Raw genomic sequence first — 14141 nt, forward strand, 5'->3', positions numbered from 1 at the left:
TTCTACTTACATGTTTTTACAAGGAGAGTTGAATATGTCATTTGCTATATAGCCACTGTAGGGAAGTATGCAACATGCTTTAATAAATCCTGTACTCCTAAAGGTAGAGCTAATGACTCAGGACAAACATGGATAGTAAGACTGGTTTTCATCCTCAATCGGTAACAGAGCAAGAAACATTACAATCGAGAATTAGGAGATTTATAAAACTCTAGCACAGACACCGTGCAGTGCTTACTGCAAAAGCCTTTCTACTTCCATTCAAATGCAGCTGCCAAAAGGTGGTATATCCTTATGCTTAGCAAGCTAAAGAAAAAAAATTAAAATATGCAATTATCATAAACTATTCAAAATGTACAGCCAAGAATTCATCTAGTAATCAACACACCAAGGGAGAACCTCAGTGATAAGTAGTCCAAGAATGGATATAATAACCAAACATTCCCTGTTTTGTTAGTGTTTAGTGCACAAAACAAGATCAGAAAATCTGTCAATTTTTAAAACTAAGAAAAAAATGCCATAAAGTGAAATAGAGAAAATATATCAGAAAAGAATGCAAAGAACTGCAGAAATAACACTACTAGGATGGAAACTGATTCTTAGAAAAATGGTGGAGTAACGAAGGTGCCATTATGCATCAGCTGCTAGGATATCAGTCCCTGCTTCTTGTGGGTGGATCAAAAATACCCACATACACATTTTCCTCTAAACTGAAAAGAGGCACACCAACTATAAACCCCTGGGCTTGAACAGAAAACCACCTGGAATCAGCAAGCCCCCAGCCAACTGCAACAGTCAAAAGGGCCTGTGTCAATTTGTCAGCTGCCAAGATAAAACAACCTCTGAAGCAACATCTTCTCCCATAATCAGGTTTGAAATATTTCTGACAGGCTTCCTCCCACTGCCAGCCATCAAGGTGTGTGATGCTGACACTGAAGGGCTGGTTTGCCTGATGTACATCTGTAGTGTGACAACTCGGAGCTGTTTGGAAGACATAAGGAAACTGGAGCCCGATACCTGGGCCAAGGCTCCTAGGGAGAGGTGGCAAGAGCTAACTCTGCAAGAGTATCTCCTAGTAGTGTTTATTGCAGGTACTTCATCTTTTTCTCATCGCTCTGTTTGATAACTCTTTTAATTCTAAAGTTATAGTTTGTATTTTTTTGCAGGCCAACAGAAGATTGATCTAGTCATGTATTAGGAATGGCTGGAATGTGAGTAGCTTTTAAACTGTGCCAGCAACTCAGTTTACAGAACCATCATTGCCTTCCAGGCTCTCCAGCAAGGGCCATTTGCCACATAATTTACTAAAGACAAAGTTCACCAAAAAAGTGATGATTGTATTCACAGTAAAGACTTTATTGTTCAGATTCATCAGGTTGTAGATAGTCCATGGGTCTATTTCAATTAGACTTCTACAAAACAAAACATTTTCTTTGGCAGCTTCTGAATCTTACTGCAGACCTATCTCAGTAAGCAGTCCTGTGAGAAACGATAGAGGAATATTCACTAGGAGCAAACTACTCGCAATACACATTTAATTTAGCCTATACAAAAACTTTCATATCTACCCTTGAATTTTGTCCCCTGAGAGCAGCTAATTACATGGTATTTGCCAAAACCAGAGCTCTTGGCACACTGAGACATTTTCAGAGATATGCTGTTGACATTTTCAGTATAGCTGAGGGTAAGCTTGTGCCCTGTGAGTTGTAGCTAGGAAGTCTCTGCTCATTCCAGAAGATGCAGAGAGTGAAGTCTTCCTACTCTTTTCTCAAATGACAGTAGATAAAGCAAGGTGTATCTTTCACTGTCTAGGAAGGAAAAGTCTTCATGTATTCTGAGCAGGGAACTTAAATGGACACTTATTTGTTCATTGTTCTTAGGCCTTAAGTGACCTGCCCAGGTGACAGCTTATTTTTAAGGAAGAACATCAAGCTGAAATAAGTTTCCATTAGAGGAGAGATTTCCTGAGAGACTGAACAAACTATGTAAAACAAGGCAAAGAATGTCAATTAGATCAGGGTAAGATTCACAGCAGCAGCAAAGGGAAATGTCAAGATAGGAGAAATACTTTGCATAACATTGCATCTCCTTCCTTAGGAAACATGAAAGCAAGGTGGAGAGAAAGGGCAATGCAACAAGAGAAGTTTATTTATGCCAGTGACAGCCTGTAAAGAAATGATTTAATAACAAAAAAAACCTGAAGCTCTTCTCAGGAGTCTATCTACCATCTTAACCTCCCTGCTCCTACAGACTGTTATTTCAGGCTCCTGTAAGTGCAAACCAAAACGCAGGCTTTTGCACAGACATAGAGATACCACATTATCTCCACATATGTAGTGGTTCCTGTAAACCTTTCTGGCCATTGGGTAATGTGAAGCCAGGGACTTGCAAAGAGCTTGGTCAAGTTCCCCAAAAGCCAGTAAAAAGACAGCAAAATTGAGAAAGGGACTGTATACACAAAGTATTACTGAGGCTGGAAATCCTTCCAACCTCTGTACTACTCTTGGAATGATTTCTGATGATCGGGATAGGCAAGCTCCAATTCCCTCACCTGTTACATGAGAACTGATGCACTGCTAAGAATTCCTGAGACACAGCTGATATTTCAGGCCAGGAAGAATGCTCATATCAACTGATGTGGTTGTTATTGTTTGCCTCTTGAAATCAGAGCCCAAAGACTCCAACAACTGAAGTCAATCCAGACAGACAACTCACTAATAGGACCTCAGCATCCCCAAACACTTCAAATTGTTTACATTACAATGTAGTGGCAGCTACCTTTCTTCTTTCCATTGTGAGCTCTCCTCAGTGATAAAGTATCACCTGAAGATAACTTTTCTACTGCACAGAAAATTGGAAAAGGATTCTCTAGCCCTCTCAGGAAGATAGTTCTAGAGCTTAATTTTTTGCTTGCACCTTTTCAGAGAAGCAGAACAATTCTGGGTCGTGATCCAAGCCATAAATGCATCGTGCATGCTGGTAACACAATGGAATTCACTACAGTGGGACTGTGCAACTCTAAAGAGGCAATGGCAGAGTCATCAGTCTGGGGGAAAAAAAGAGCACAATGAAAAAACACTTGAAAAAACACTTGCAGGGGCAGAGGCTCTGTTCTGAAATAGTGACCCATACAACCCTAGGCTATGTGCATACCAAGAATGAGGAAAAGGCTAAAGAATGCCCTACACAGATACCACAAAGGAAAATGTTCTAGTCTCAAGTAATAGGATATGAATGCATCCAAATTCACATGTATATGACTGGCATTAAAACTAGCAAATCACTGGTACACTGTATAAAAGTAAGGCTTTTTCTCACCTGTAGAGTGAGAAAAAGCCTTACTTTTATGTAATATGAATCTGTACTTTTGCCCAAAACTAATCAGGCAAGTAAAACAAAAAGTCTTGCAGTTAAAAGTCAGTAGAAAGAATATCAGAATGACTGAAAAAGCAATTAACACTTCTCAAAGTGTCACTCTCAGATGACAGTCTCCTATTTATCTACAGCTCTTGAGTTTTTAAAGTATTTTTTATCTCACCATATACATTACTGAAATGATAAAGAGACTGCAAATTTCTGCATTGTCTTTTACTCAGTTGAACTGATTAGACTGCAGAGAAGGAAAAGAAATAAACATGAAAAGAAAGACAAAGACAAGAGATCTGGCTCCATGTAAACTTGTTTGGATCCCAGAAAAAATTCCTAGAACAGATGTTAAGACATGGAAAAAGCACAGGCCAGACTTGGGACTTAGGCATGTAATTTAACTGCCTCCAGTAACATATTACAGGGAGAAAGCACTGAGTCTGACATAACTTGGATTGCCAGCAGGACCAGATGGTTTGTTTAAATCACAAGCTAATAAACCTTTACACAAAATAAGAGGGAAATGAGTTATGGTTTCATCATAGCCCCATTTTTGTTAAAGCAGTAGGGTGGCTTTAAGGTACTCTTAAAAACTACATCCAAGACACTTCACTAAACTCTTGGCTATTCTGAATTAAGGGAACAAACTTCAAATTCCTATAGATTTTGGGAAAACTGTTAGGCATAGCTTCTTTAGAGCTAAAAATATCAGAGGAAAAAGAGAGAAGTCAATAAACAATAACCAGAAACAGCAGAAAACTCTGCCCCACTGAGAGCAGAGGGGTTTAAAGCAGGATGGCTCTGTCCCACCACACAGGCTGGAGCTCTGGCTTCAATTCAAGCCACTCTTACTCAGCACCAGCTCACAGGATGCAGTAATTAAGATGTTTCTATGTATCATTTCTAGCTGTGCCTCAAAGGGGATGCCAACTTGCAGCACCCTTTTGCCAAAGTCAGCTGAGTACAGCGTTACAGGACTGTGGCAGACTGCACATGGAGAAGGAGTTCTGTTTGCAGCAAAGAGGGGAGTTTGCACTGAAGCTGTGAAAATGGCTGGTGGATTATCAGTTCTCCAGAGAAAGGCAGGGTCTTTTGATCATCTGTAATATACAGTAGTAATTTTAGGGATGAACTTTGTCTTTCTTTACATTACTGTGTGGCTTTCTTAAGCCTTTGTGCCTTTGTTTTTTCGATAGTTTGGATTTTGTACATTCAGCATCCCTGATAAAATAGATTGTCTTGGTGGCTTAACAGTGCCACCAAAACATGGTGTCACTGTTCCATTTTTACCTTATTAAATGGGAAAAAGGAGAGAAACAAGATAGAGAGAACAAAAGCCCATGGTCTAAAAACCTGCAGGATACTGCAGATGAATGCAATTTTTCTTATCACTGTGAAACTGAGATATTTAGACAGCTGATGTCTCTTATTTCCATGAGCTGGTCTCCCAACAAAACCTTCATTATAAAAAGAGCATCTGATAAAAAAAAGGAGTTAATGCTCTATATTGCTCCTTGCTGTCTGCACTGATGGCTCTAGGCAAGGAAGAACACTAATGAGACTGACCAGACATCAGACATTACCATGTTCCTCCTGCAGAAGCCACACAAACATCAACAAAGAAGTCTCTGTCAAGGGTTTTTTTACTTGAGTATTCATCAAGTTTTTTTTCCCTCGTACTCTGAGAGCACTGAGTTTTTGTGTGAAGAAAGAGGAATTGGGATTCACAGATGTCTGGAAAAGAGAAAACTCCAAAGGATTCAGTAAGTCACAGCTGTGTGCTGTTATGATGTTTGGAGGTAGCTTTGACAAGTTGTATCTCCTATATGTGGGCTAAAACCTACATAAATAAGCAACAGCCTACTGCTGGGACAAGAGCTCTTGAGAAGAAAACAATAATTGCCTATGCTTAATACAAACAAAATATTTGAGTCAGGCCTTGAAAAAAGGTAAGCGAAAACTGAATTCCGATTTCTACTGAGGGAAAGAAATCTGTTTTAGGCACTGGTATGTGAAGAGTGTAACAGCTTACAATTCTATTTCCACATTTTCCTCAAATGAAACCATTATCCAACAAAACATTCTCACTATGCTTTTTAATCCACTTAAACATACCAAAGGAAGCTGTCCTATTTTACTTTACATGGACCTGTAGTCTCTGGAAACTGTCTTGTGTTTATCTTCCAGGAGTAGCAATTCCCAATCCTTGGGAATACAGCAGCAATCACTAGGAATAATAATCTATCTTGAAAATCTTGGATTTTGATCAGCTTTTAAAAATCTCTACAGAGGCGGAGAGCCTAGAATGAAGCACATGAAGCACATCCTGTGCAGCGCTCCACATGTTGTGCTCATTTGGCACAATTTATCACATCCAAACAAAATTCTCTAGATCTATGATTAAATCCTGGTACTCCAGCCACAACTCTAAACATGGCCATCTTCAAAAGTAATTGCCCTTTCTTAGACTACACCTACTGCTGCTAAGGTAGAAGTGAGACTAATTGCCCAAGGATTTCAGCAGGTTTTTACCAGCTTTCTGCAAACCATGCTGATTTCCATTTTACTGCATTTTAGACAGTTTCAGGTTAATTAGGATGTGTCACTATGGCAGACAGTGTAGACCTGAGTAATATTCAAAGCAAATATTTAATGCTGTGCTACAGAGCACAGCAAAGACTGTCAATTTATATAGCACAGATTGATTTTCCAAAGAGAAAAATTCTGGTATGATGTATTAACTCACTACAAGCAGTGAAAAACATTATGCTGATTCCATATACAACTTTAACACTATTTTCCCAAAAGACATTAAGGATCATGAACATAAATAAATGAAAGCACATGCACTGCCATGTGAAGGCTGAACATGTGGCAACTGAAGAAGCACAGTCTCACTGGCAAACTCAGGAAAGTTTCCACCTCTACAAACTTGTGGAAGCAGATTTTAACATTGTAGTTAACAATGCTAAAGATTAACAGAATGCAAGTAACAGAACCTAACGAAAATAAATAAAAAGAACTTTCACTATTTAGAGCCAACTGAATTCAGGCTGAAATTCAGCAAAGGGTTTGAAGGAATCCAATGGCAAACAGCAGTGCAGAGACGTTGGGAAGTTTTTATGTGAGTAGGAAATACTTCAAATGAAGTGGCATCCTCAATTTAATGAACCTCAGGCTTGTCAGTCTTCTGTGTTTTTCTACACAGGAGAATGCTATGAAAAGGAAAACAATTTATTTTCTTGCACTTCATGGATTTGGAGAAAAAATCAATTATGTCAGAAAAAGTATATATATGAATCTAATGTTCAAGACTAATGAGTTTTTCTAATGCTTTAATCTACATATTTATTGAATCACACTTGCTTTTAAGATCACACAGAATGCAACTGGAAAAAAAACTTTAAAAAGCACAGGACTACCTTAAACAAATATTAACATAAGTTATTTGTGTGGGTCCTCACAATTACAAGCAAGTATTAATGTAACCAAGTCTGCAAGAATTTTATTTTCTCTTGAGCCACAACAAATAAAATGCTGCCTAGAGGTAGGTGTTTAAGAAAACATAACAGGCAGAGAGATGCCAAGATAGATCTTTATCTAGGATACCTGACTTAGTAAAAGGCATAATGTGAAATCAGTATTTATCTATTAAACAATAAAAAGGGATACAAATACAGACAAAATTATCTTAAAATCAGCACTTGCACCAAATTTATATATAACAGTTTCCATCAGTATTTCTCATTTCATTAAATGAAAAGGTGAGTTATATGGAGAAATGCTCAATGTATATTTTGCAGAGGTTAATTATGCTTTCAGTGTCCCCGGTTCTCCTGAAAGTCATCAAATTTTAACTACTTTGCAATCTTAAACAAGAGCAACAAATTAAACAAAAACAAAGTCATCATCCCTGGAGGAATTTAAAAGACAGGTAGATGTGGTGCTTAGGGACATGGTTTAGTGGTGGGCTTGGCAGTATCAGGTTAATGGTTGGACTCAATGATCTTTGAGGTCTTTTCCAACCTAAACAGTTCCATGATTCTAAAAGATTATAAAGGTGTTTTTTTGTCTATAATGTTAGAAAAAGATCTCTGCCTCAAAGTTGTTAGGCATGATTTCCTATTCATTTTTCCCATCTGTACATTAAAAAACCCTCCCAAGCCCCAGCTCAGCACAGCTGAACACAAGAGAAAAAATTTCACTCTTCCACCTCTTAAAAGGTATGTTACTGAATGCAGAAGGAATTAAACTCAGTACAAATCTGTGTATTTTTAAAGGAAAAGGTTATGTAATCCATTTAAATATCTGGGGAAAAAAAGTAACATTAGGGAGATGCGGTGCTCCTAAAAATTACTGCAAGCATATTTACTGACAGGGCCCAGTGACTTCAGAAAATGCTTTCTCCAACCAAAGCAGAACAATCAGACAGAAGAATAATGTAAATCTCTTGGAAAACAATGGTAAGATTATACTTTGGGCTGACACTGACTTAAAAAGCTCCTAAAAATTTTTATCAGTAAAACAAAGTAAAACATACATTTTTAGCACAGAATTTTACTTAATATGCAAGTACTCAAATTACTTTGCACATGTACATATATACACACACTCAAAAGCCAAAATGATTTGGCAGACTTTTATAGAAAAGAGCTTTACAGCAGATATTCAAGGGAAGTTCAGCCAAAGAAATATAAACTCCCATGAAAAACCTTAAAAAAAACCTCGAGCACCTTCACCTGCAAGCCATACCTTGGATTAGTGCCTTGATCCCCTATCTCTAAGTTTATCAAATTTCTCACTAGAAGATACAGAAGAAGAGACAAAAACATTAATTAAATCAAGCTGTGCAGCAAGTATTACAGAGCAGTCAGAACAGACATTTCTGTTGTGCTCAGAAAACATCTACAGACAATTAGTTCCTGAGAAATTCTACTATATATTTTTCATTTACAGGGACCTGCAGAAATTAACTTAGTGTGTCAAAATTTGTGCTGTAAAATAATTCCAATTATTTCTCAACATATGTGAAAAAATATTTAAGATCTATTTCAGTAACAGAATCCTCAGCAAAAAAGATACGTGTTTTAATTTATCTGGCATTTTTAGAAGGCACTTGATAGGACAGCATCCAATATATGATAAATCTGTTGTAAATGTAGTTTCTGTTTTATTCTTACAATGAATTGTACCCTAAATAGCATTTGCTAGAAAGTTAAAACCAGAATGGTGTTCTGATGGAAGTGCAAATGACAGATGCAATTCAAAACTTAGTGAGGATTTGAGAACACTAACTTACAGAAAAGACAAAAGGCTGTTGGAGGCTCTACATTCAAACACTCGCAGACCTTGTATTTACAGTAGGGAAACAGGAGAGAATTGTGAAGCTGTGAAGGAGGTTCTGGTTGAATTATTAACCTACTTCATCTTTATTCTTCCTTAACAAACAGGTAACAATTTTGAAGTAGGCATATGTGATACAGAATTTCAGGAGTCTTGTTATCATCATATTTTACATGTAATGTATATCTGAAATAATATTACATCCTGCTGAAATAATCTATAGAGACAGTGGGAGAAAGGAATGAGTGTAAGAAAATACATTTAAACAATACATCACTTTTACAATGTTCAGTCTTTTGTATTTTCCTGCAAAAAAAGAAAATAGAAAAATCTGGCCTGTGTAGGATAAAAAGACAGTGTGTGAATAGAGATACAGCTATTTATAGGTCAACATATTTAACCTCACTTAAAATTTCTCACTGGGAACCATAACTTAAAAAAAAAAGTTGATGGAAGGTGTCAAGATCAGACAGCCAACTTAAAAATTTCATTTTAAGTAGCTATTTAAGGAAGGAAGGAATGATGAGGTAATGGCCATTATTTTATGTGTTTACTTGCCATTACATTTTAGGGTAAAGAGTTAAATTTTAGCTGATACTATACAGAGAGTGCATTTAAGCAGGAGTTGATATTCATGAGAGAACAGAGCTGCACTACTATCAGCAGGAATGTTATTTAAATTTCTAAAATCTTGTGCTCTTCAGATTTGTGGGAAATAAAATAAGCTAGAGAAATACACGTTGTGGTGAGGCAACGCACTGTCTCACTCAAAGAAATAGGAGCCCATTGTAAAGGCTGCAATAGGTTTCTGGTAAAAATATTTTCAGTAATAATACTAAGCAACTCATGCCTTCACTTCTCAGTCCTGCCCACACAGGTCAACACTTCCTCAGATGTACCTCAAATTGTGCATGGGGATTCATGAACCAGGGCAGTGAAGAGCTTCACATGAAAAAATCCCTTCTAAAAATAAGACAATTGTTACCATGAACTGCTCCAGGTCACTGCTCCATTTCACAACACAGCCCCAGAACAACCTTGGCTGGGGAAACAGATGGGATGTGCACTCAAGTATGGGGATGAAAGCCAGCAAGGAAAAGGAGAGCATGAAGTATCTTAGGTCAGAAAACATTTGTGAACTATGCCATCCAATAAGGAAGGCTAAAAGTGCCAGCAGTCCTGCTACTGTGCTCCTTGAGACAAGAACCTGTCACTAATTATTGATCAACACTGAGTCACAGAACTTAAACTTGTGTTTCACTTTATCTCATGAAAAGGATCCCACTCTTTCACGAAGATCAAAGCAAGTTTCCAGCAGTGTCCTGGGAATGGGGCTGAGTAGGACTCAATTCATACAAAGGATAACCTGCTGCTTCCTGATGCAGGAGAAGGGATGGTAAGATGCACCAGGACAGTGAAAGGGTTTGTGAACAAGACAGGGCCTCTTTCCAAAGACAACCTCCAACAGTTTTTCTTAGGGAGCAAAACTACTGCTGTATTTCTGAGCAGGGAAAAATGTCTATGTAATTCTGGTTTTCTCCCCCAGAGGAACATAATGACAAATTTTCTAAAACAAACTCAGATTTGGTTAATGTAGAAATAGTGCCTGAATCTACATTTACCATGTCTAATAAAAAAACCTTTATGATAAAAGTGTTTATCTGAGAAATCCTACCTTCAGCCTCATGGGAGTAGTAACAAAGAAGTCTGCATGCACCTTCTGACCTTCCACACAGAGGGCTGAACTAGTGGGCCCAGCCACAGTACTAAATAACCCCACAGCTGTGAGGAATTCACAACGGTATTTACATAGAGGATTCAGCAGGTGCACCATCAAAACCAGGTGACTATTGTTAGAAAGAAAGGCTTGAGAGTTGTTCTTCCCATCTATGCAAGACTTCCTCATCTGCTTTCTGCAAGGAAGGGTTTCTGCTATACAGATCAGTAGGGATGATAAAACTATGCCAAATTCAATGGGGGCACTGCTCCCAGCAGGAAATTCCTGATTTTATTTTTGAGGAAGATGAAAGAAAGACCAGGTCTAAAATGGTGAAATAAACAGAAAGCTTTAGTCAGTAGGAGATGTCTTGCATACATGGATTGTGTATTTAACACAGTTACCCACTGTCACAGTTGATACACACTGACAGAATATTTTTAAACACTGGATTAAAGAGAGCAACATTTTAATCTGTAAGGGATATATAAGAAGCATGAAATCTGTGGTGACTTCGTAGACACTGTATTTCAAATCTGAAGTCTATAAAACAGCACAACACCACACATCATGAGATGATGGAGGGCAGGATTACACAAGATGAGGCTACAATAACAACACAAAATATTGGGGCAGAGGCACACACAAATGAGATGTCCTCATACCTTGAACCACCTAAAGCCAAAATGGTTGACCTCATGCACTGATTCATTAAAAAGCTTCAGACAGGCAGTGAAGTGGCAGAATGGTAGAAAACAAGATAAACAAGAGAGGAAAGAAAAAGCATGCAATTAAAAGCAAATTACAGTCAGTGTGAACAACATCAACATTTTAAAAATCACACGTATCACTCACACTTGGTCTAAGACTATTAATAATCTATTACATGGTTTGTGAAAGTCAATGGGTTTGTCATTGATAGTATATGGAACATGTAGTTTTGCATTTTAAAACCCTAATATTACCTGTGCTTGTCTTTCAAAATTCTACAAAGAACTTCCACAGGACATAATAAAACAAAGAGGGTGTTCTTTAAAAGTAATTGAAGGAATATACATTGAAAAACAGCTACTTGCCACAACTCTATATAGACCTGACCGTATCTAACTGATACCAGAACAAAATCCCCACCCTGAAGTGGGGCACAGCAGGTCTCTCAGTGCTGTGCTGACTTGAACAAGAGTCAGCAGATCCTTTTCTGCTCTGCTGATTTGTTGCTCATATGTTAAAAACCATCATTGGTCTGAGGTGGCAGTTTAGTTCTGTTGCAGTAAGCCACTGCTGTCATAGGTGCCAACATTTTCTTCTTCCAATATGCTGCTATCATTCTATTCTCCTTTCTCCTCCTCACTGCTACATCCAAATTAATTTCTTTTTTATGCTTTTAATGTTATCTACCATTTTCCACCAACCTTTACCCACAAATCTTACTTGTCTTGGCTCTCTTCCGCTCTTCTCAATCTCTCTTGACCCTGATGGTTTAATTATCTTCCAGCTGTGCATTTCCCTGCCTTGCCTCATTTTTAAGATGTCACACCCAATTCCAACAATCTATTTTTTATATTTATATGTATGTATTTTTATAATTATATATATTTTTATATTCTTTGAGCACCAGCTTCTAGGAGCTCAAAGAATATAAAAATAGCCACTTTGTCTTGTAACTAATTAATGAAAACATTATAACATCCTAGGCATCAAATCCCATACCAGTTTAATTACTTTTGTGCCTCATCATAGAACTTCTAAGTGGCATTCACTACCCAGTTAACATTTCTATTTCATGCAATTTTTTTAAAGGCTACACGAAGTTTGGAAAGAATGCATTCTTGAAAGTGAGTTCCATCCCACTGTCTATGATCACAAAATACAGCAACCAGAATTATCCTCAATACATCTATCAGCAAACAGCTGAGCTCTAGTTTATAGAGAAACAATTGCTATCTTCAGGAAAACTTAGATTTTTACTTCTATTTCATTGAAGTCTGTGATACCAGAATACATTATAAGAAAAACCCCTTAAAATGTTTTAAAGTGCACTTGGTCAGAAGTGTTAAGTAAATGACAAAGACAAGGAGATTCCTCCATTGAAATGCAACCAACCAAATGCTCCTGTTTGCTAATTACTGTCCTTCACAAGCTTTATCAAAATCTCATGGATTTATTCATAACTTAGGGTATGCTTTCTTGATGATTACTTACCTGAACTAAAATCAGACATGTCCATGATTCTTCAGAGTATCAGTGGCACAAAATCAATTAATGCATAAAAGTTTCTACTTGTGGCTTCAGTACACAAGTGTGTCTTTTCTGTGTGCATGCTTGGCTCAAGCCAAGGGATTTGTCTTTTTAACCAGTTGTTTTGCAAGTGCAAGGAAACTGTGGCCCATAAACACAACCAGGCTAAAACAACCCATTGTCTTTCAAATAAATTAAATGAACAGGACAGTAAATTTAAGTATACCTTACATACAGGAAGGCAGCTTTGACAAGCAAGACAGATCAGAAGAGTTACTACTACTACTTCAAAAGCTCAGGATACCTTATATTTTAATTTCAAGAAACTCTTATCTATGAAATACAACTTACTATGAAGTCTTCGCAGATCTTAAGAGTTCTGTTACCTAACAGTGGTACAGACATACAGGATCATCAAAGAGAGCCAGCTGCGTTTCACGTAGGAAAGCAGTGAAATTAGTACTTTACTGTCTGGTTACTTTCCCAGGAGGGCTACCAGTGACTTTACAAGATTGCAGACCTGTTTCTCAGCATTGTTCCTGGCTGACTCCTCTTGTGCTAGCACCATTTCCCGCTCTGCAGTTATCTGAACACTTTCTCTGAGTGCCTCTTCCAATTCTTCAATCCGATCATCCTTTTTACGCAGATTGTCCTGGAAAATGACGGGAGACGAGGTGAAGGTGACTTGTTTGGAAGTACAGCCTTTTAACCAACCAAGTTTTAAGCCAACCAAAATGTGTTTCTCCCTCCCAAGGTGCAATTGCAGGCAAAAAATCTTCACACAAAGGAAAGAATGACGAAAGGATGCAGGAGTAAGAGGAAGATCGCAGTAAAGAGAAGGAGAAAGCCAGCAAAGCAGGACCTCAAGCAAGAGTGCTTGTCTGATGTGGCTATACCACAGTCCTGCCAGATTATACAGCAGAGAGAAGCAAGGATTGTTGGAAAATAAGGATTAGTAAGCAGCTCTGAAGAAGCAGAGAAGCCAGAAGTGGCAGGAAAGTAGCAGGCATTCAGAATTGCCCCTTGGCTCGCACATCCAGCAGCAGGAGTGGTAAGAAGGGAAACAGAGCACAGCACTTTGGAATTTGCATTTCCAGGTTAAGAGGGAAAAAAGTAAACATTGACCCAACAGTCTTCCACTGTTCAGATTAAGCCTTAAAGGAAGTTTTATACGCAAGGCCCACTAGGAAATAAGGATTCATGTGGGCTGTCTGAATCTCAGATATTCAAGTATTAAGACTCCCTAAAAACTTATTCTTTGATTAAGAGCATCTTCATAGGTGTGAGTCCAGATGTGTCTCATATGTTCAGACCACTGAAGAACACTTACTACTCCTCAAAAAAATATGATTGGTTTTTACAAGCAGCATAAATTACAAAAATATATATACACAATAATGGTATTGTTATTTGTAAAGGAGACTCTCCTAACTTATCTTGCAAATAAATAAATGTGTCTCTCCTCTTTCTGCAGAAG

At 37.8% G+C, this 14141-nt stretch overlaps 1 protein-coding gene across 19 annotated transcripts in view; it reads right to left on the reverse strand.

The window, feature by feature from the left end:
- The window catches only part of ERC1 (ELKS/RAB6-interacting/CAST family member 1), a 273023-nt gene that overhangs the window by 98135 nt on the left and 160747 nt on the right, over positions 1-14141 (reverse strand). For 15 of the 19 annotated variants that reach the window (XM_072923902.1, XM_072923900.1, XM_030263950.4 and 12 more), the window contains one exon: positions 13185-13316. The exons of the other annotated variants lie outside the window; for them this stretch is intronic. In XM_072923902.1, coding sequence (XP_072780003.1) covers positions 13185-13316 — 132 coding nt within the window. The remainder of the gene's footprint in view (positions 1-13184; positions 13317-14141) is intronic. 19 annotated transcript variants of the gene reach the window in all.

This window comes from Taeniopygia guttata, chromosome 1A (assembly GCF_048771995.1).
Source record: "Taeniopygia guttata chromosome 1A, bTaeGut7.mat, whole genome shotgun sequence".
In the NCBI taxonomy this organism is placed as follows: Eukaryota; Metazoa; Chordata; class Aves; order Passeriformes; family Estrildidae; genus Taeniopygia; species Taeniopygia guttata.